The 21,565-nt window shown below is 36.9% G+C and overlaps 1 protein-coding gene across 1 annotated transcript; it reads left to right on the top strand.

The window, feature by feature from the left end:
* Nucleotides 1-16,254: 16,254 nt before the first annotated feature.
* On the top strand, nt 16,255-17,216 carry LOC123939170 (olfactory receptor 2C3-like). The gene is given in 2 exon segments (XM_046001115.1): nt 16,255-16,465; nt 16,468-17,216. Coding segments are annotated over 2 exon segments (960 nt in total).
* The last annotated feature ends 4,349 nt before the right edge of the window (nt 17,217-21,565 follow it).

The following is a 21,565-nucleotide window of genomic DNA, read 5'->3' as shown; positions in this document are numbered from 1 at the left end:
AACCTACATACTAAAACCCTGTGTCCCAAACTTTCACACCTTACGAATCCTCAGAGGACTCTGTTAAATGCTAATTCTCAACATTCTGCCTTCCTAACAAGCTCCCAGGATATACCACTCCTGCTTTTCCTTTGAGTAGCTAGACACTAGGCCAGCCATCCTTAAAGCACGGCCCCAGACTGTCAATATCAGCTTCACCTGAACTTATTAGAAATACAAATCCTCGGGTCCTAATTCACCCACACCTACTGAATCAGAATCTCTGGGAGCAGATTCCTCCTGTTGCCTGTTAAAATTTGAGAAGCACTGCAATCAGCTTTTGCTTGTTCTGATTACTCATGAATAAAGTCATTAATCCACAAAGGCTCAGTTAAGTAGTTTCCTGTTGGGTCTAAGACACTAAATGACAGAAATATGTTACTCAGAACATTTCTAGTTTCTGCATCCTCTTTAACTCCCCTTTCTGCTCACACTAGCATGAATCTATCTGGGAAAGGACAAAACATTAATTCTACTACCAATGTCTAACCAGTGGACATCCTGGAACTCATATTCTTCTGTAAGATAGATAGGATATAAGGAAGTGGGTTTTAGCAAACTGAAAGTAATCACAGGGATGGTGGCAGTGACTATTCATTAGCCACAATAGACAGGCACAGGTCCAACTTCATATTAACTCTCAGTGCCATGTAGGAGAAAAAGTAGTCCTTTCAATACCAGTGTCTCATCCTACCCACTGGATGCAAGAGTTTTATATCTCTACAGGGGCTCTCTGCTAATACCCTCTACTTGTTTGCTATCTATTTGGTCAGGTTTTACACAAAATACTATCTGGTGACTCTGATACTCAAAGAACTATCATCTCAGTTTGGGCTTTTAAAGTCAGAAATTTTCAATGGGAAAAATCTGTAGCCAAGAATACACTATCCAGCAAAGTTGTCATTCAGAATAGAAAGAGACGTGAAGAGTTTCCCAGGCAAACAAAAACTAAAGGAGTTTATGACTGCCAAACCAGCCCTCCAAGAAATACTAAGCAGACTCTGAATCGGAAAGATAAAAAAAAAAAAAAAAGACTACAAAGGAACAGAGAAAGCCTGCAGAAACAATGACAAAATAAGTAATAAAATGAAACTAAATATGCATCAGTAATTACTCTGAATATAAATGGACTAAATGCCCCAATCAAAAGACACAGGCTGTCAGAATGAATAACAAAACAAGGCCCATCCATATGCTGCCTACAAGGGACTCAAGTTAGACCTAAAAATCTTAAATAAGCAACTAAACTGCGTACCTAAAGGAGCTGAAAACAGCAACAACAAACACCTATGGAGAGCAGCAAAAGAAAAATAACAAAGATTAGAGCAGAAATAAATGATATAGAAATAAACAAAACTAACAAAAAACCTACTGTAGAAGAGATTAATGAAACCAGGAGCTGGTTCTTTGAATAAATAAATAAATAAATAAATAAATAAATAAATAATAAAATAGATAAACCCTAAGCCAGACTTTTCAAAAAGAAAAGAGAAAGCACCTAAGTAAACAAATCACAAAGGTGAAAAGAGAAATAGCCAATACCACAGAAATACAAACAGAATATTATGAAAAATTATATGCAAAAAATTTGACAATTTGGAAGAAACGGATAAATTCCCAGAAACATATGAACTTCCAAAACTGATACAGGAAGAAATAGAAAATATGAACAGACCAATAACCAGCAAAGAAATTGAATCAGTAGCCAAAAATCTCCCAACAAATGAAAGTACAGGACCAGATGGCTTAACAGGAGGAATTATACCAAATATTTAAAGAGTTAATACCTATTCTTCTCAAATTGTTCCAAAAAACAGAAAAAGAAGAAAAATTTCCAAATTCATTCCATGAGGCCAGCATTACCTTGACACCAAAAAACAAAGACTCCACTAAAAAAGAGAACTATATCCTAATGAACATGGATGCAAAAATTCTCAATAAAATACTAAAGAATCAAATCAAACAGTACATTGAAAGACTTATTTACCATGATCAGGTGGATTTATTCCTGGGTTGCATGGGTGGTTCAATATTCACAAGTCAATATGATATACCATATTAATAAAAGAAAGGATTAAAAAACATATTATCCTCTCAACACATGCAGAAAAAGCATCTGACAAAGTACAACATCCATTCATGATAAAAATCCTCAACAAAGTAGGGATACAGGGAACATACTTCAATATAAAAAAAGGTCATATACAAAAACCCAGAGCTATAATCATCCTCAATGGGGAAAAACTGAAAGCTTTTCCTCTATAGTTAGGAACAAGACAGAGATGTCCACTCTCACATCTGTTAGTTAATATAGTATTGGATGACCTGATCTTAGCAATCAGACAACAAACAGAAATAAAACGTGTCCTAAATGCAAGGAAGAAGTCAAATATCTTGCAGATAACATGATACTCTGTATAGAAAACTCAAAAGACTTCACAAAAAAATTGCTAGAACTGATACACAAGTTTGGTAAAGTCACAGAATACAAAATCAATGTATAGAAATCTGTTGCATTTCTATATATCAGTAATGAAGCAGGAGAAAGAGAAATCAAGGAATTAATCCTGTTTACAAAAGTACCAAAGCCATAAGATAACTAGGGGAAAAAAATACCTAACCAAAGGAGTAAAAGATATGTACTCTGAAAACTATAAAACACTGATGAAAGAAATTGAGGTTGACACAACAAAATGGGAAGATATTCCATACTGATGCACTGGAATAACAAATATTGTTACCATGCCTACACTACCCAAAGCAATCTATACATTTAATGAAATCCCTAACAAAATATCACCAGTATTTTTCACAGAGCTAGAACCAACAATCCTAAAATTTGTATGGAACCACAAAAGACCACAAATAGCCAAAACAATCTTGGGGAAAAAAAAAAAAAGCAAAGCTGGAGGCATCACAATTCCTGACTCAAGCTATATTACAAAGCTGTAATCATCAAGACAGCAGGGTATTGGCACAAAAACAGACACATAGATTAATGGAACAGAATAGAAAACCCAGAAACCACAACTAGATGGACAACAAATCTTGGACAAGGCAAGAAAGAATATCTAATGGGAAACTGTCTCTTCAACAAATGGTGCTAGGAAAACTGGACAGCAACATGCATAGTGAAACTAGACCACTTTCTTATATCATACACAAAAATAATTTCAAAATGGATTAAAGACCTAAATTTGAGACAGGAAAGCATTAAAATTCCCATTTCAGAGAAGATATTTGCAAACGACATATCAGATAAAGGGCTAGTATCCAAAATCTATAAGGAACTTTGCAAACTCAACACCCAAAGAACAAACAATCCAATCAAGAAATGGGCAGAGAAGAATAAATGAAACAAGATGGGATTGGGAGGGAGACAAACCATAAATGACTCTTAATCTCACAAAACAAACTGGGGGTTGCTGGGGGGAGGTGGGATTGGGAGAGGGGGAGCGGGCTATGGACATTGGGGAGGGGAGGCGAACCATAAGAGACTATGGACTCTGAAAAACAACCTGAGGGTTTTGAAGGGTCAGGGGTGGGAGGTTGGGGCAACCTGAGGGTTTTGAAGGGTCAGGGGTGGAAGGTTGGGGGAACAGGTGGTGGGTAATGGGGAGGGCACGTTTTTCATGGAGCACTGGGTGTTGTGCAAAAAGAATGAATACTGTTACGCTGAAAAAATAAATAAAATGGAAAAAAAAAAAGAAATAGGCAGAGGACATGAACAGACATTTCTGCAAAGAAGACATCCAGATGGCCAACAGACACATGAAAAAGTGCTCCATGTCACTCCGCATCAGGGAAATACAAATCAAAACCACAATGAGATATCACCTCACACCAGTCAGAGTGGCTAAAATTAACAAGTCGGGAAATGAGAGATGCTGGCGAGGATGCAGAGAAAGGGGAACCCTCCTACACTCTTGGTGGGAATGCAAGCTGGTGCAACCACTCTGGAAAACAGCATGGAGGTTCCTCAAAATGTTGAAAATAGAACTACCCTATGACCCAGCAATTGAACTACTGGGTATTTACCCTAAAGATACAAACGTAGTGATCCAAAGGGGCACGTGCACCCGAATGTTTATAGCAGCAATGTCTACAATAGCCAAACTATGGAAAGAACCTAGATGTCCATCAACAGATGAATGGATAAAGAAGATCTGGTATATATACACAATGGAATACTATGCAGCCATCAAAAGAAATGAAATCTTGTCATTTGTGACGACGTGGATGGAACTAGAGGGTATCATGCTTAGTGAAATAAGTCAGACGGAGAAAGACAACTATCATATGATCTCCCTGATATGAGGATGTGGAGATGCAACATGGGGGGATAGGAGAAGAATAAATGAAGCAAGATGGGATTGGGAGGGAGACAAACCATAAGTGAATCTTAATCTCACAAAACAAACTGGGGGTTGCTGGGGGGAGGTGGGGTTGGGAGAGGGGGAGGGGGGTTATGGACATTGGGGAGGGTATGTACTAGGGTGAGTGCTGTGAAGTGTGTAAACTTGGCGATTCACAGACCTGTACCCCTTGGGATAAAAATACATTATATGTTTATAAAAAAAAAAAAGAAAGAAAGAAAAAATTAAAAAAATAAAAATAAATAAATAAAATTCCCATTTCTGTTCTCTCTCATCTCAAATAAATATTTTTTTTAAATCAGAAGACTTTAATAGACATTTTTTCAAAGAAAACATATAGATGGCCAACAGACACATGAAAAGATGCTCAACATCACTCAACATCAGGGAAATACAAATAAAAAGCACAATGAGATACCACCTCACACAGGTGAGGAAGCAACTCAGGAAACAACAAATGTTGGTGAGGATACAGAGAAAAAGGGAAACTCTTACACTGTTTGTGGTAATGAAAACTGATGCAGCCACTCTGGAAATAGTATGGAGGTTTCTCAAAAAGTTAAAAAATAATGGGCAAAAGACATGAACAGACACTTCTCCAAAGTAGACATACAAATGAATAGCAGACACATGAAAAAAATGTTCATCATCATTAGCCAATAGGGAGATTCAAATCAAAACTACACAGAGATACCACTTTACACAAGTTAGAATGGCCAAAATTAACAAGACAGTAAGCAACATGTGTTGGAGAGGATGTGGAGAAAGGGGAACCCTCTTACACTGCTGGTGGGAATGTAAGTTGGTACAGCTTACCAACTTACAAATAGCACTACTGGGTATTTACCCCAATGATACAGATGTAGTGAAAAGAAGGGCTATATGCACCCCAATGTTCATAGTAGCAATGTCCACAACAGCCAAACTGTGGAAAGAGACAAGATGCCTTCAACAGATGAATGGATAAAGAAAATATGGTCCATATATACAATGGAGTATTATGCCTCCATCAGAAAGAATGAATACCCTACTTTTGTATCAACATGGATGGGATTGGAGGAGATTATGCTGAGTGAAATAAGTTAGTCATGGGGTGCCTGGGTGGCTCAGTGGGTTAAAGCCTCTGCCTTTGGCTCAGGTCATGATTCCAAGGTCCTGGGATAGAGCCCTACATTGGGCTCTCTGCTCAGCAGGGAACCTGCTTCCCTTCCTCTCTCTCTGCCTGCCTCTCTGCCTACTTGTGATCTCTGTCTGTCAAATAAATAATTAAAATCTTTTAAAAAAAAAGAAGTCAATCAGAGAGAGTCAATTATCCTATGGTTTCCTTTATTTGTGGAACATGAGGAATAGCATGAAGGACATTAGGAGAAGAAAGGGAAAAATGAAGGGGGTGGAAATCAGAGTAGGAGATTGACATTGGGGAGGGTATGTGCTTTGGTGAGTGCTATGAAGTGTGTAAACCTGGTGATTTGTAGACCTGTACCCCTGGGGATAAAAATACACTATATGTTTATAAAAAAATAAAAAATAAATTAAAATAAAAGCTATTGATGTACTATATGGTGACTAACTTAACATAATTTTTTTTTAAAGTTAAAAATAGAGCTACCCTCTCATCCAGCAATTGCACTAATGGGTATATACCCAAAGGATACAAAAATACTGATTCAAAGGTATATATACACCCTGATGTTTATAGCAGCACTATAAACAGTAGTCAAATTATGGGAAGAGCCCCAATGTCCTTCAACTGATGAACAAACTGATTGTTACCAGAGGGGTGGGGATGGATTAAACATGGGATGGGGATTGAGGAGGGCACTTGTTATGAGCACTGAGAGTTATATGTAAGTGATGAATCACTAAATTCTACTCCAGGAGCTAATATTACATTGTATGCTAACTAACTGGAATTTAAATTAAAATTTAAAACAAAAAAAAGGGGGGGGAATTTAAATAAAAACTTGAAACAAAAAAAAGGAAGAAGAGGAAGAAAATAAAAATATAAGACCAGTTCGCAAGATAGCCTGCCATTTGTACTCCTAAAAATGCTTTCTAGCTTTAGGAATTTTCTGAATTTTTTCTTTCACATTTTAAATTATTATAAAAGCTGGGGCACCCGGGTGGCTCAGTCAGTTAAGCATCCGACTCTTGGTTTCAGCTCAGGTTATGATCTCAGTGTTGTGAGATCAAGCATCACATTTGGTTCCACTATGACGGGTATTGGGGTGGGAAAAATAGGTGAAGGGAGTTTTGAACATTTTGAGGAACCTCCACAGTTTTCCAAAGTGGCTGCACCAACTTGCATTCCCACCAACAGCGTGAGAATGTTCCCCTTTCTCCACATCCTCTCCAATACTTGCTTACTGTCTTGTTGATTTTGGCCATTCTAACTGGTGTAAGCTGGTATCTGAATATGGTTTTGATTTAAATCTTCCTGATGGCTAATGATGATGAACACTTTTTCATGTGTCTGTTAGTCATTTGTATGTCTTCATTGAAGAAATGTCTGTTTATGTCTTCTTCCCACTTTTTTGGCATGATTGTTGGTTTTTTGGGTGTTGAGTTTAAGAAGTTCTTTATAGATCTTGGATATCAGCCCTTTGTCTGTAGTGTCATTCTCAAATATCTTCTCCCATTCCATGGGTTGTCTCTTTGTTTTATTTAAAGTCACTACTTTAAGGAGCAGAAGATGTAGCTGACTTTCTTAACACAATGAAACAGACACACAGAGGCAGACAAAATGAAGAGACACACAAATGTATCCTGAATGAAAGAATAGGACAAGGCCATACACAGAGATCTATGAAAAAAAAAAAAAAAAACAGATATAAATAATATGGATGATAGAGAATTTAAAGTAATGATCATAAGAATAGTCACTGGACTTGAAAAAAGAGTGGAAGACATGAATGGGGCCTTTATCACACAGATAAGGAATACTATGAGATGAAGAACACAATAAATGAAATGACAGACAAACTTGATGTAATGAATAGCAGGCTAGAAGAAGCAGAGGAACAAAATAGTGACCTAGAAGACAGAGTAATGGAAAGTAATCAAGCTAAACACAAAAGAGAGAAAAGAACTACATTAACTGAGAATAGGCTTAGAGAACTAACTGACTCCATCAAACATAATAATATCCATATTATAGAAGACCCAGAAGAAGGGAGAGCAAAGGGGCAGAAAATTTATTTGAAAAAATAATAGCTGAGAACTTCCTTAGTCTGGGAAAGGAAACAGACATATGGATCCAGGAGGCAGAGAACTCTCACCAAAATCAAAGAAAGCAGATCCACATCGAGATATATTATAATTAAGCTGGCAAAAATATAATGATAAAGAAAAAAAGTTTCTTTAAAAAAATCTTAAAAGCAATAAAACAAAGGAGGGCAGCAACTTACAAAGGAAGACCCATAAGGCTAGCTGAAGTTTTCTCAACAGAAACTTTGCTAGCTAGAAGGAGTGCCATGATATATTCAACATGTTGAAAAGGAAAAATCTGCAGCTAAGAATATTGCATCTGCAAGGCTATCATTCAGAACAGGAGAGAGAGAGTTTTGCAGACAAACAAAAACCAAAGAAATTCATGACCAGTAACCCAGAAATGCAAGAAATATTAAAGAGAACTCTTTGAATGGAAAGGAGAGATCAAAATTGATAGTATAAAGGTAGGAAACATGAAAGCAATAAGAATGAATATTTCTGTAAAAAATCAGCCAAGGAACTCAAAAGGATACAAAATATAACAACATACCTAAAATTTGGGAGAGAAGTAAAGAATGGGTTCACATAAGAGACTGAGGACTCTGAGAAACAAACTGAGGGTTTTGGAGGGGAGGGCCTGGTGGTGGTTATTAAGGAGAGCATGTATTGCATGAAGCACTGAGTGTGGTTTATGAACAATAAATCTTGGAACACTGAAAAAATAAAATAAAATTAAATTTTTTTAAAAAGGTAAAGTTTGGAGGGGCTTGGAAAATACCTTTGGCATTGAATAGATCTGTCCTAAATAAGTGTAAAACCAAGCTTAGACAAAAAATAAATAAACAAATAAATAAATATCATTATTTAAAAAAAAAGAATGGGTTCAAACTTAAATGACCATCAACTTAACATAGACTGCTATATGCAGAAGAGGTTACATACAAGCTAATGGTAAATATATCAAAAACCATTAATAAACATGCAAAAAAAAAGAGAAATATTTTCTAATTTATAACTAAAGAAAATAAGCCAAATGTGAATGAGAAAGACAAGAAATGAGAGAAAATCTTTAAAAAAACCTAAAAAACAAGAAATAAGGTGGCAAAAAAATGCACATCAATTAATAATTACTCTGAATGTAAATGGAGTAAATGCTCCAATTAAACAACATAGGTCAAAAATATATAAGACCCATCCACATGCTGCCTACATGAGATTCATTTTATACCAAAGACTTCTGCAGATTGAATGTGAGAGGATGAAGAAAAAAACTATCATACAAAAAGATGTCAAAAGAAAGCTAGAGTATCCATACTTATATCAGACCATAGACTTTAAAACAAAAACTCTAACAATAGATAAAGAGGATCACTATATAATAATAATAAAAGGGACAATCCAACATCTGTGCCCCAAACATAGGAGTACCCAAATATATACAACAATTAATAACAAACATAAGGGAACTCATTGATGATAATACAATAGTAGTAGAGGACTTTAACATCCCACTCACAGCAATGGACAGAACCTCTAAGTAGAAGATCAATAAGGGAACAAAGGCTTTGAATGACATACTGGACCAGATAAACTTCAGAGATATGTTCAGAACATTTCATCCTAAAGCAGCAGAATACACATTTTTTTCTTTTTTTTTTAAAGATTTTATTTTATTTATTTGTCAGAGAGAGAGAGAGAGCACAGGCAGGCAGAGGCAGAGAGAGAAGCAGGCTCCCCGCCGAGCAAGGAGCCCGATGTGGGACTCGATCCCAGGACACTGGGATCATGACCTGAGCTGAAGGCAGCTGCCCAACCAACTGAGCCACCCAGGCGTCCCACATTTTTTTCAAGTTCACATGAAACATTCTCCAGAATAGATTCCATACTGGGTCACAAATCAAGCCTCAACAGATACAAAAAGACAGATCATACCATGCATATGGTATCACACTAGAAGTCAACCACAAGAAAAAATCTGGAAAGACCACAAATATACAGAGGTTAAACAACATGCCTCTAAAGAATGAATGGGTCACCCAGGAAATCAAAAAAGAAACAAAAACATACATGGAAACAAATGAAAGTGAAAACACTACCATCCAAAATCTTTGGGCTGCAGAAAAGGCAGTCATAAGAAGGGAGTATATTGCAACACAACCTTACAGCAAGAAACAAGAAAAGCCTCAAATATGTAACTTAATGTTACACCCAAGGAGCTAGAAAAAGAAAAACAAAACCTAAAGACAGCAGAAGGGAAATAATAAAGATTAAAGCAGAAATAAATGATATAGAAACTAAAATAAAAGGTGCAACTGCCTTCAGATCAGGTCATGATCCTGGAGGCTCTGGGATTGAGTCCCACATCAGGCTCCCAGCTCCACAGGGAGTCTGCTTCTGCCTCTGACCTTCTCCTCTCTCATGCTCTCGCTCGCTGTCTCTCTCTCAAATAAATAAATAAAATCTTTAAAAAAGAAACTAAAATTTAAAAAAACCCACACACAATAGAACATTATCAATTAAGATATATTAGTGCTTTGAAAAAATTAAAATTGATAACCACCAGATAGACTTACCAAGAAAACAGAAAGGACCCAAATAAATAAAGTCACACATTATAAATAACAACCAACACTACAGAAATACAATTATAAGAAAATGTTATAAAAATTGATATGCCAACAAATTGGACAACCTGAAAGAAATGGATAAATTCCTAGAAACATTTAAACTACCAAAACTAAAACAGGAAGAAATAAAAAACTGGAGCAGACTGATATCCAGAAAAAAAAAATTGAATCAGAATTTTAAAATCTCCCAACAAACAAGAAAGAATGCATGGCCAGATGGTTTCGCAAGGAAATTCTACCAAACATTTAAAGAAGAGTTAATATTGTGGTGCCTGGGTGGCTCAGCTGATTAAGCATCCAACTCTTGATTTCAGCTCAGGTCAGGTTCTCAGAATCATGAGATCAAGCCCCAGGTGGGGTGGAACCTGTTTAAGATTTTCTCTCTCCCTCTCCCTCTTCCCCTTCCCACACTGGTGCTTTCTCAAAAAAATAATAAAAAAGGAAGAGTTAATATTTATTCTTCCCAAACTATTCCAGAAAATACAAACAGAAGGGAAAATTCCAAAGTCATTCCACGAGGCCAGCAATACCCTGCTACCAAAACCAGATAAAAAATCCACTAAAAAGAGAACTATCGGCCAATATCTTTGATAAACATAAATGAAAATATTCTCAATAAAATTCTAACAAACTGAATTCAACAATATATTAAAAACAATTATTCACCACAGTGAAGAGAGATTCATTCCCAGCTTGCAAGGGTGATTCAGTATTTGCAAATCAGTCAATGCGATACATCACATTAATAAAAGAAAGGATAAGGATTATATGATCCTCTCAACAGATACAGAAAAAAATTTGACAAAGATAATACACAGTCATGATTAAAAAAAAAAACAACTCAACAAATGCAAGATAATAGGCATATGCCCTTAAATTGTTCCCTAACCTTAACCTTAACCATTATTGTAGCCCTAAACCTAACCTTAATCCTAGTTCTGAGGGGGAGGGGAACACTTGAGATATATATATACATATATTGCAATATTCCTCAGCCATAAGAAAGAATGAAATCTTGCCATTTGCAAACAAGGACACAGCTAGAGAGCTATTATTCTAAGTGAAGTAATTCTGTCAGAGAAAGGCAATTTTCATATGATTTCATTCATATGTGGAATTTAAGAAAACAAAGGAGCAAAGCAGGGAAACAAGAGAGAGCAAACAAACCAAGAAACAGACTGTTAACCATAGAGAACACACTGGTGGTGACCCGAGGGGAGAGGGGAGGGGGAGGGGAAAACAGGTGATGGGGATTAAGAAGGGCACTTATGATGAGCTGATGAGCCCTAGTACTGTATGGAAGTGTTGACTCACTATAGTGCATACTTGAAACTAATATTACACTGTATGTTAACTGATTGGAGTTAAAATAAAAATTTTAAAAATAAAACAAAATGTTCTACCCCAAATTCCCCCACCAAAAAAAAATAAAATAAAATAAAGTATACAACTTGATGATTTTACATAAAATACAGTTGTATTTTTGTACATTAGCAATAAACATCCCAAAAGGAAATTAACAGAGTAATTCTATTTATAATAGCATGGAAGAAAGAAAATACTTAGGAATAAATTTAAGAAAGTTTAAAACTTATACATTGAAAACAATAAAATATTAATGAAAATATTGAAGACCTTAATAAGTAGAAAGATATCAATGTCTCTGATTGGGAAGACTTAATATGGCTTAGATGGCAGCATTCCCCAAAGTGATCCATGGATTTAATACAATGCCTATCAAAACCCCAATGTTTTTGTTTTCATTGTAAAAACAGAAAGGCCAATTCTCAAATTCATTTTTAGTGACAAGGGACCCAGAATTCCAAAACAATAATGGAGGAAAAAAACAAATAACAGACCTCATATTTTCCAATTTCAAAACTTACTACAAATCTACAGTAATCAAAATTGGTCCTAACATAACAATAGATCAGTTCTACAGAATTGGAAGTACAGAAATAAACTCATACATCTGTGGCAAAACTGAGAAATATATATCTTCATCAGCAAATGAATAGGTAAATGTAATATAGTGAAGGTACACCATGGAATAGTATGAAGCTACAAGAGTGAGTATAATACTGACATGTGCTACAAGGTGGATGAAGAAGAAGAAGAAGAAGAAGATTATGCTAAGTGAAAGAAACCGAATACAAAAAGCCACAAAATGCATGATTTCATATACGTGGAATATTCACAATAGGTAGATCCTTAGAGAGAGAAAGCAGATTAGTTGTTGCCAAGGCCTGGAGAAAGAAAGCAAATGAAGACTGACTATGGAAGGGGTGCATCTGGAGCAATGAGAAAGTTCTGTAACTAGATGGTGATGGTTGCAATATTTTGTGAATACACTTAATTTCACTCATTTGTATATGTAAAAATTGTTATGCTAAATTCATTATGTGTATTTTAATACAACAAATATAAGTGCATTTTAGAGAAGAGATGTTAGTTCATTGCTGTGTTGGACACAAATAATTATATGATTGAATTTTGAAGAAAATCTGTGAGCACTGGGTGATATACTCAACTAATGAATCATTGAACATTATATCAAAAGCTAATGATGTTTTATATCTTGACTAACTGAATTTAAAGAACAAAAATAAAAAATAAAATTCTTAATGTCTTCTTCTCTCTTGGAAAAAAAAAAGAAGAAAATCTATAGCAACACGTACCAAAAATTACTGTAATTAGCAAATATTTCAGACTCTCTTCCACTGTATGATAAATCTTTGAGTAGAGACTTGATTTCTATGTTCTGTAAGCTGTGTTTAGCAGTATAAAAACTTAAAATGGTGTTTTATTCATAAAAATAACCATTTATTTGATTACAATGAAATTATAATTATTCAATAGAAGAAAAAAATCTCCAAAGCTTCCTTCCCACCAATTTCACTCCCCTGATACATACATCACCTTCTGTCTCCCTCCTGAATGCTCCAGAGGGTAAAATGAGTGTCTTGTGATTACACAGGTTTTATGATGCACTAGGTCCTTTGAGAGTGGGTATATATTTTTCATTCTGGAAACACTATGAGCCATCCTCATTCTTTTTGCGAACAGTTTTCATAGGAAAAAATAGTGTTTCTCTCTAACTTAAACCTACTCTGATTTTAAAATTTAAGAAACTATTCTTTAGACATACATTTGAACAGAATCTAACACATCTGTCACCAATGACTTGGAGATTCCCAATATTTTCAGGGCTTCTCAAATCCCATGGCTAACTTCCTACTTTATAATGTCACAACCATTGAATTCATGGGTTTTAACAATATTTGAAATAAAATACTCCGCATTATTTGATATTTCCACCCTCCATACAGGGAGATGCTACTGCTAGCTCACCATCAGTAAGTGACATTCTTAGGTTTGCTTATTTGTTTGTTCATTTGTTTGTTTTTTATGGTCTTTAAGATGAACTGGGATCACAAAATTTCTGGTAATTCCAGCTAAGTTTGGTGAACACGGATGCATTTCAATAATCTGACTTGTTCTTCTTGAGGTCTTTGGTATTTTGGCAGGTTACCTACAGCCAGGAGTAGAGTTTGTGACTGCATATTGATTTAAAATTTGAACTCAAAAAGTTTTCACAACTGTCTCCATGCTATCTTTCTTTGTCATGATGTCACAGGACTTGGGATGAGATCACATTTTCAAGAATGGTTATTTACTGTGACAGTTTTGGTGAATCTCTGAGAATGAGAAAACCTCCCCCTTTACTTAAAGGGAATGTTATTTTTGTACTAAGAATCTGAATGCCTGGGGTGTAGCTCCAGTGCCAGCACTGAGCAGCTCTGGGACTTTGGGTAAACCACTGAACATTTTTAGAAATAGATCAGATCACCACAAAGTTTTCTACTTCCTCAAAAATTCTACTGAATGATTACCGCATGACTGACCTTATGGCTGCCATCTCTTGGTGACATTCCTACATTTTCTTCATATGTGAGCCCACAAAATGTACATATCTCCACAGAGGGGATGTTTATATCCACAGGAGACAATATGGTTTTGGGTTTTGACTTTCACTTTTCTATGTCCTCATCAGCTCATCTGAGATGACTCTGTATGGGGTAATCACCTCATTGTGTCATGATTCAGTTGCTCATATCTTCCTCATTCACTTCTCCTCTGTCACATCCACATTTTGAAGCCACCCATATCCTTGCAGCTCTCCATGTTTCCCCAGGTTACAGGAGGTCAGAATTCATTTCCCAGATGCTTTTTCAGAGCATCAGTGTTGCACTGCTCTGCTACATGCAAAGCAGACAATTGTCTCAGCATTGTGGCTCAGTGAGGTCCACACTGGTACAGCTTCTGTGTATAAATTTTGGCAAATGTCTGAAGCCCTCTGAGTCCCATTTTTACATATGCATGATGGGAACTCTACACATATTTTGAAAATCTGTGAATAAACATGTGTGTTCAAGTCTATTTTCCTTGGTCAACTTCCCATTTTAGAGATGAATGAATTATACTCCCTGGGATTTAGAAAGGCAGACCTTTGAGTTTGTAGCTGCTCTGTTCTTCACACCTGGATGGGTTCTAATTATGATGAGTTTACTCTTCCTTTTAAAAGACAAGGGAGAAAAAAAATCAATATATTTGTAAGAAGGACCCCAGAACTTTTCAAGGATATCTGAAGGACACTAAGATTGTACATATTTTTTTCTATGGGGATTTCTGGTTTCTCACATTGTCCTACAGTTTGGTTTTTTTCCACTTGCATAAGAGGATGGAATCATCTGGGTCACAAGTGCATGACTTTGACAGTTCCAAGAGTTCTTTCCTGATACCACTGCTGTGAGATTACATTGAACATTCCTTAACTATGCCTTTATATTGCTCTGCTCCATGTACCCATTATAATGACCTTTTTCACAATTTGCTCATTCAGTGACTGTTGATTAAAGGATTTTTTGTGTACCAGACATGAGCTAGGCACTGGGGACCCAGAAGCAAACAAAGTAAACAGAAAGCTAGGAGTCCATGGAATTTAAACTCTAGCAGAGTGAGACAGTGACAAATATAGTAACTTAGTATAGCATATTTGTTCCTTAGTGATAAGTACTGTTGATAAGAACAAAGCTGGAAAGGAAGAGAAGGGAGTTGGTAGGAGTTTCGATATTAAATAGCACTTTGCTTCAGTGTATGGAGGTGTTCAATCGTTACACTGTAGGTTAACTAACTGGAATTTAAATAAGCACTTTAAAAAATACCATTTTTTGTTCAATGAAAGATGACTTCTGAACAATAATTTGAAGGAGGTAAGAATTGAGTTTGTGGATGGATGTCTTGGGGGAAAGTCACTGAAAGCCTTGCTATAAGACAACAGGGCTATTAAGAGCAATATGATCATATTGTATCCTAAGATAATCTTTAGCTTCTGTGTTGGGAACACTCTGAAGGGAACGAATGGGGAAAGCAGGAAGGCAAGTTAAGATATTAGATCAATAATCCAGGTGATAAATGATGGTGACATAAGCCAGGATTGTAGCAAGATGCTGCAAGAAGTGAGGAGAATATGAATTTAATGTTAAAGCAAAAATTTGTTGATTGTGGGATTTAAAAGAGAAGTATTATGATGGACTCCACATGGCCATTAACTGAAAAAAAGGAGTAACGCCGGCATGATTTTATTGCCTCTGCAGTATTTCATCCATGAAATCTTTTACCCAAGAAAACCTCACCACTAAACATTCAGGCTGACTCCAGATGTTGCTACTATAAGTAATATTTCAACAAAATAATCAGTACCAAGAACATTGCATGAATGTCCGTTTTCCCCAGGCTATGCATATTCTCATGCTTCTCCAAACTGGCATTCAGGAAGATGATGCAACATCATCCATGGAGCAGTTGAGTAGATGTTTTCAAGAAAATGGGTATAAAATTATGCCTAAAGTCTGCTAACTGACATAGTCACTTGAGGTCCCATATTCTGTTCCCCCCACTCACCACAGGTGGTCTTTTTGTCCCACTCCTGGCTGCACATGATGATGGTAATAGACAACGTAAGTTCTCCAGAAGTCTTTGTACTCCTGGGCTTCTCCACATGACCCTCACTAGAACCTATCCTCTTCATCTTTGTCTCAGGGTTTTATGTGGTGTCAATCTTGGGCAATGGCATCATCATTCTGGTTTCCTGCATGGATGTGCACCTCCATACCCCTATGTACTTCTTTCTTGCCAACCTTTCCTTCCTGGAATTAGCTTTACCACAAGCATTGTCCCACAACTTCTGGTCAACCTCTGGGGACCACAGAAAACCATAAGCTATGGAGGGTGTGTGGTCCAATTCTATATCTCCCACTGGCTGGGGGCGACTGAATGTGTCCTCCTGGCAGTCATGTCCTATGACCACTATGTTGCCATCTGTAGGCCACTACACTACACTGTCATCATGCATCCACAGCTTTGCCTCAGCTTGGCCCTTGCCTCGTGGCTTGGGGGTCTGACCACCAGCATGGTGGGCTCCACACTTACTATGCTCCTGCCACTCTGTGGGAACAATCACATTGACCAATTCTTCTGTGAGATGCCCCTCATTATGCAACTGGCTTGTGTGGACACCAGCCTCAATGAGGTGGAGATGTATGTGGCCAGCTTTATCTTTGTTGTCTTGCCTCTGGGTCTCATCCTGGTCTCATACAGCCACATTTCCAGAGCTGTGGTGAAGATCAGCTCAGCAGAAGGACGGAGAAAGGCCTTCAACACCTGCTCTTCCCATCTGGCGGTTGTGACTCTGTTCTATGGGAGCATCATCTTTATGTATCTCCAGCCAGCCAAGAGTAACTCTCATGAACAGGGCAAGTTCATAGCCCTCTTCTACACTGTTGTCACTCCAATGCTGAACCCCCTGATTTACACACTCCAGAACAAGGATGTGAAGAAGGCTCTCAGGGGCATTGTGTTAGAGAATTGTTGTGACTTTAAAGGGTCAAGGGGGAATATTTAGAGACTTTAGTAATTTGTGAGGAGAAAGAAAAGATTGAAAGATATCAAAATTGATTTGAGGGGCAGGATACTTGGGAGGTAGTTTCTCTTCCAATATCACTTGAGTTCAAGGTAGGTGACAATCTGACATGCATGCATCTTTTTCAGGCCAAGGTAAAAAGAAAGTATTTTCTGTTTTATTTTTTGCTAATAATCTTATTGTTTGGTTAGTTGTTCATATTGATATATACATGTAATATATATGCTGTCTTATTGTTAATTGGTTGTATAGTCAAATATGTTAGTTATTATTTTGTTCATTGTTTAGAGTAATTGCCTTTGGAAATGATCTGTGTGAAGTCTTTTACATTTTTCCCTATTATGTATAACTCCACAAGGCAGATATTATTAATCTCATAAAGGTTAACCAATTACAAAACTATTAATATTTTATGCTGAGATTTAACTCTAGATCTATCTATCCATACATGGATTCCCCATTTGCCTATGACTCCTAGTAATATAATAAGGAATATATATAAATTCACTCTTTGTGTCTGATGGCACAGAGTTTCTAGGACTCTTGGGATTTCCTGAGTGACATGGATGAGAGGTACATCCTTTGTTATTCATAATGAGGCCATTTCTACCATATCTGATTTATATCAATGAGCCCTCAAACTTTGGGGGGTTCTGTGATAATTCTGAGTATTAGTGTCAGAATTTCATTTAATATAGGTGTCCAGAGAGTTGGAAAGTTCATTTTTGGTGGGAAAAATCTCACACATTTAGTGTCGGAGGTGTTGGGAGTAAAACAGTTCATACCATTTTCAGAGGAGGAATTGGAAAATACAAGCATCTCAAGAGTAGAACTGCAATCAGATTTCAAGCAAATCAGTGGTTTCATCAATAACATGCTACGCTGATTTATCTATGACTATTGGAATATTGATTTTCCTGTCCAACCCTAGGCCTTCCTTTTAGGATATGTAAAGAGGTTTTCATTCACTCACTGGTACATTTGCTTACTTTTCTCTTAGTCCAAGCATGCATGCATTCATTCTTTTTTCTTTTTTTTAAAGATCTATGTATTCATTTGAAAGAGAGCAGGCACGTGTATGAGTGGGAGGGGGTGCAAAGGGTGAAGGAGAGAAAGAATCTCAAGCAGACTCCCTACTGAGCTTGGAGCCTGATGTGTGGTTTGATCCCAGGACCCTGGGACAACATAGCTGCTTAGTATTGCCAAGCACATTTCTAAAAATATTATCTGGCTTCACTCACTTAATTTTCACAATGAAGTTATTGATTAGGCATCATCATTGTCCCCATTTTATAAATGAGGGAACTGAGGCCAAAATCAACAGAGCTTGGATACGGGAAGCTCATATTTTAATCCAAACATCAGTTTCAGAGTGCCCTGCTGTTTCTTAAGTACTTTCTACATTAAATGACATAAAAATATTCACACTGACAGAGTCTCATGATGTTTTTTGAGAATAATGTGCAACAATCTAATCAGTAGGTATTTTTTAATTTCCAGCTCTTTCTACTTATAGACATTCGGGCTATTTTTATTTTATGATTTGTTGTTATGGAATGTATGCAGGTTTCTTTTTTATATTGAATCATTTTCTTCAAATACTCTACAGAATGTATATGTGGGGGAAAATATTATAAGAATTGAATTGTTTTTACAAACATTGCCCACACACTAGCAGTTGGGGAGGGAAACAGATTGTTGATACAATTCAATTTATTTTACAAATCTGCCTGAAAAAATGAAATCCACCTGCATATCAAATATTACATCATACTCATTTGTTTTCATTGATTCTTTATTTCATATTGTACTACCTTACACTTCTCGATAAAGCACTTCAGGTACCAGACTCAGGAGTGGTAGTCAGGTACTACTTCTCCCTCTGAAATGAAGAAGAGGGCGTGTACTCCTCTTCCTTAAGTTAATAAGGTAATGGAAGCCAAAATGGTCTCCCAGCTAACCTGGCAACTGCCACCCCACCACAGCTATGAGGAAAAATGGAAATGAGTCTGGATTTGAACCAGAAGAACTGGGCTTATAATTAAACTTGTCAACCAATTACAAGGAAATTATATTAATCAGGGTCTCATCAAGGAACAGATATAAAAGTGGGGCAATTTGAATAATTTTAATAAAGAGAAAATCACCTACATTGTGGACAGACTAAGGAACTTTCCAGGGGTAGTCCCAGTGGGTATGATTGCTACCTGTGGAAAAAGGCAAGAGGAGAGGAGCAGTTACAGGAATCTGAAGACAGAAGGGCTGTGTGGGGACAGATGTTCAACAGTAGTTATTTTTTTTTAGGGGAGAGAAACATCCAGATGCACTCGTAGGAAGAAAAAACAGGGGTCAAGATGTTGACCTAACTCTACTCCATCCTTGCTACCTCCTGGAATGCTCCCCCCCCCCATTGGCTGAATGCAACCACAGAATAAAAGCTGAATGAACCACAGAATAAAGGCAAACCTACAGTTGCAGCACAGAGGAATTTGGAGAAAGTAGAGAGAAAATCTTTTGGGGCAGAGAATAAAACCACAGAATAAAAGCTGAATGAACCACAGAATAAAGGCAAACCTACAGTTGCAACACCGAGGAATTTGGAGAAAGTAGAGAGAAAATCTATTGGGGCAGAGTCCATATTCATTGCTCTTTATCTCTATCCTGGTCTTTTGGTAAAAGCTCACATCTCCAACTTCAGGGACATAGAAACTCCTATTGGCTACCGTTATCACAAGAAGTGATATCAATTTAGGAATAAGTTCTTTGAGATCTAAAATGTTAGCCACCACCATTGTTTTTTTACATAAAGTAGTAAAATAGAAGGGGGCAATAACTTAAGATAAAACATAGCTGCTAACAATTCCCATTACTCTTGATAAGTATGAGATAAGAGCTTTTAATCACAACTATTTTCTTCCACCACCCTAACCATGTCCCCCTAACCACTTTCTAGAATCTGAACTGGAAAGGGATTCTTTATCTGGTGAGGTGAACCATACCTTCATCCTTTTTTAACTGCTTTGAGATTTGAGTATATGAAGTCATTGGCCATTGGTAATTGATTCAACCTCCAGGCACTATACACACCCCAAATATCAGGGCTGGGGTGGAGACTGAATGTTCCAATTTTCTGATCATGTGAGTGAGTCACCTGACAATGACCCTGATCTGGTGTTTGTCAAGATTTTTATTTTTTAAAGTCATTTCATTATCATAAGCTCAAGTGTGGTTGAGAGGGATTTTTTTAATATAAATAACAAATGACAGCCATCAAACATTTAACACTGTACATATTTCAAGAACCAAGTGTAAAAAACAATTTCATAATGAAAGAGTATTTCTCTAATCACTGAGGAAATTACAAGGGTTTGAAGAGTTATATTCCAGGAATTGTGGACTATAGACAAAGACCAATATATATGCTTCTTATTACATCATAATAACACAATTTCATTCATCTCTCTGACACCCTTGGGCCATAGCTCTTAGCTATGGTCAAATCCATCTTTGCCCTTGACCTGCATCCCTGCTCTTAGGAATCACAGACCAACTACCCTAGTCACAGGTGCTGCCTTGAGGACACCCACACTAAGGTGTTTTTCTCAATCTCAGTACACAGCAATTTATCTTCCAGCTTGGGACAGAACAGTGGTTAAAGTGTCAGGAGGCAGATGGTATCAAAAATTTGAAGGTTAGGGGCGCCTGGGTGGCTCAGCAGGTTAAAGCCTCTGCCTTCAGCTCAGGTCATGATCCCAGGGTGCTGGGATTGAGCCCCACATCAGGTTCTCTGCTTAGCTGGGAGCCTGCTTCCTCCTCTCTCTCTCTCTCTGCCTGCCTCTCTGCCTACTTGTAATAATCTCTATCTGTCAAATAAATAAATCTTTAAAAAAAATTTGAAGGTTAAAAATTATAAGCACACTCAGCATAGCAAGTTTGTAATTCCAAGAGGGGAATGCAAGAATTGAGAAACCAAACCAGAGAAGAGCAGGTTGAGGACCTTCTGGCAATTTTGGTTCTGACAAGATCATAGATGTATTTTCATATCAATATATGCTGTGCACATGTATCCTGAAAACCTAATTACCAAGGGCATTTTCCTATTTTCACAATTACAAATGAAGCTGCACATGTTATAATCCTTGCAAACATAACTACTAGTTCTAGAAGATGGATCTTAGAATACTAAAGCAAAAAATGTTCATATATTTTGTAGACATCTTTAAATTTTCATTCAGAAACCATAAGTTTATGCTTTTACCAACCACATTTAGAAAGGCGTATAGTCACAATTTCACTAACATCAGATTGTAGATCATTTCAGTCTTTGCTTG

The sequence above is a fragment of the Meles meles genome, chromosome 3, assembly GCF_922984935.1.
Source record: "Meles meles chromosome 3, mMelMel3.1 paternal haplotype, whole genome shotgun sequence".
NCBI classification, from domain to species: domain Eukaryota; kingdom Metazoa; phylum Chordata; class Mammalia; order Carnivora; family Mustelidae; genus Meles; species Meles meles.
This window is presented reverse-complemented; position numbering and strand designations above follow the sequence as displayed.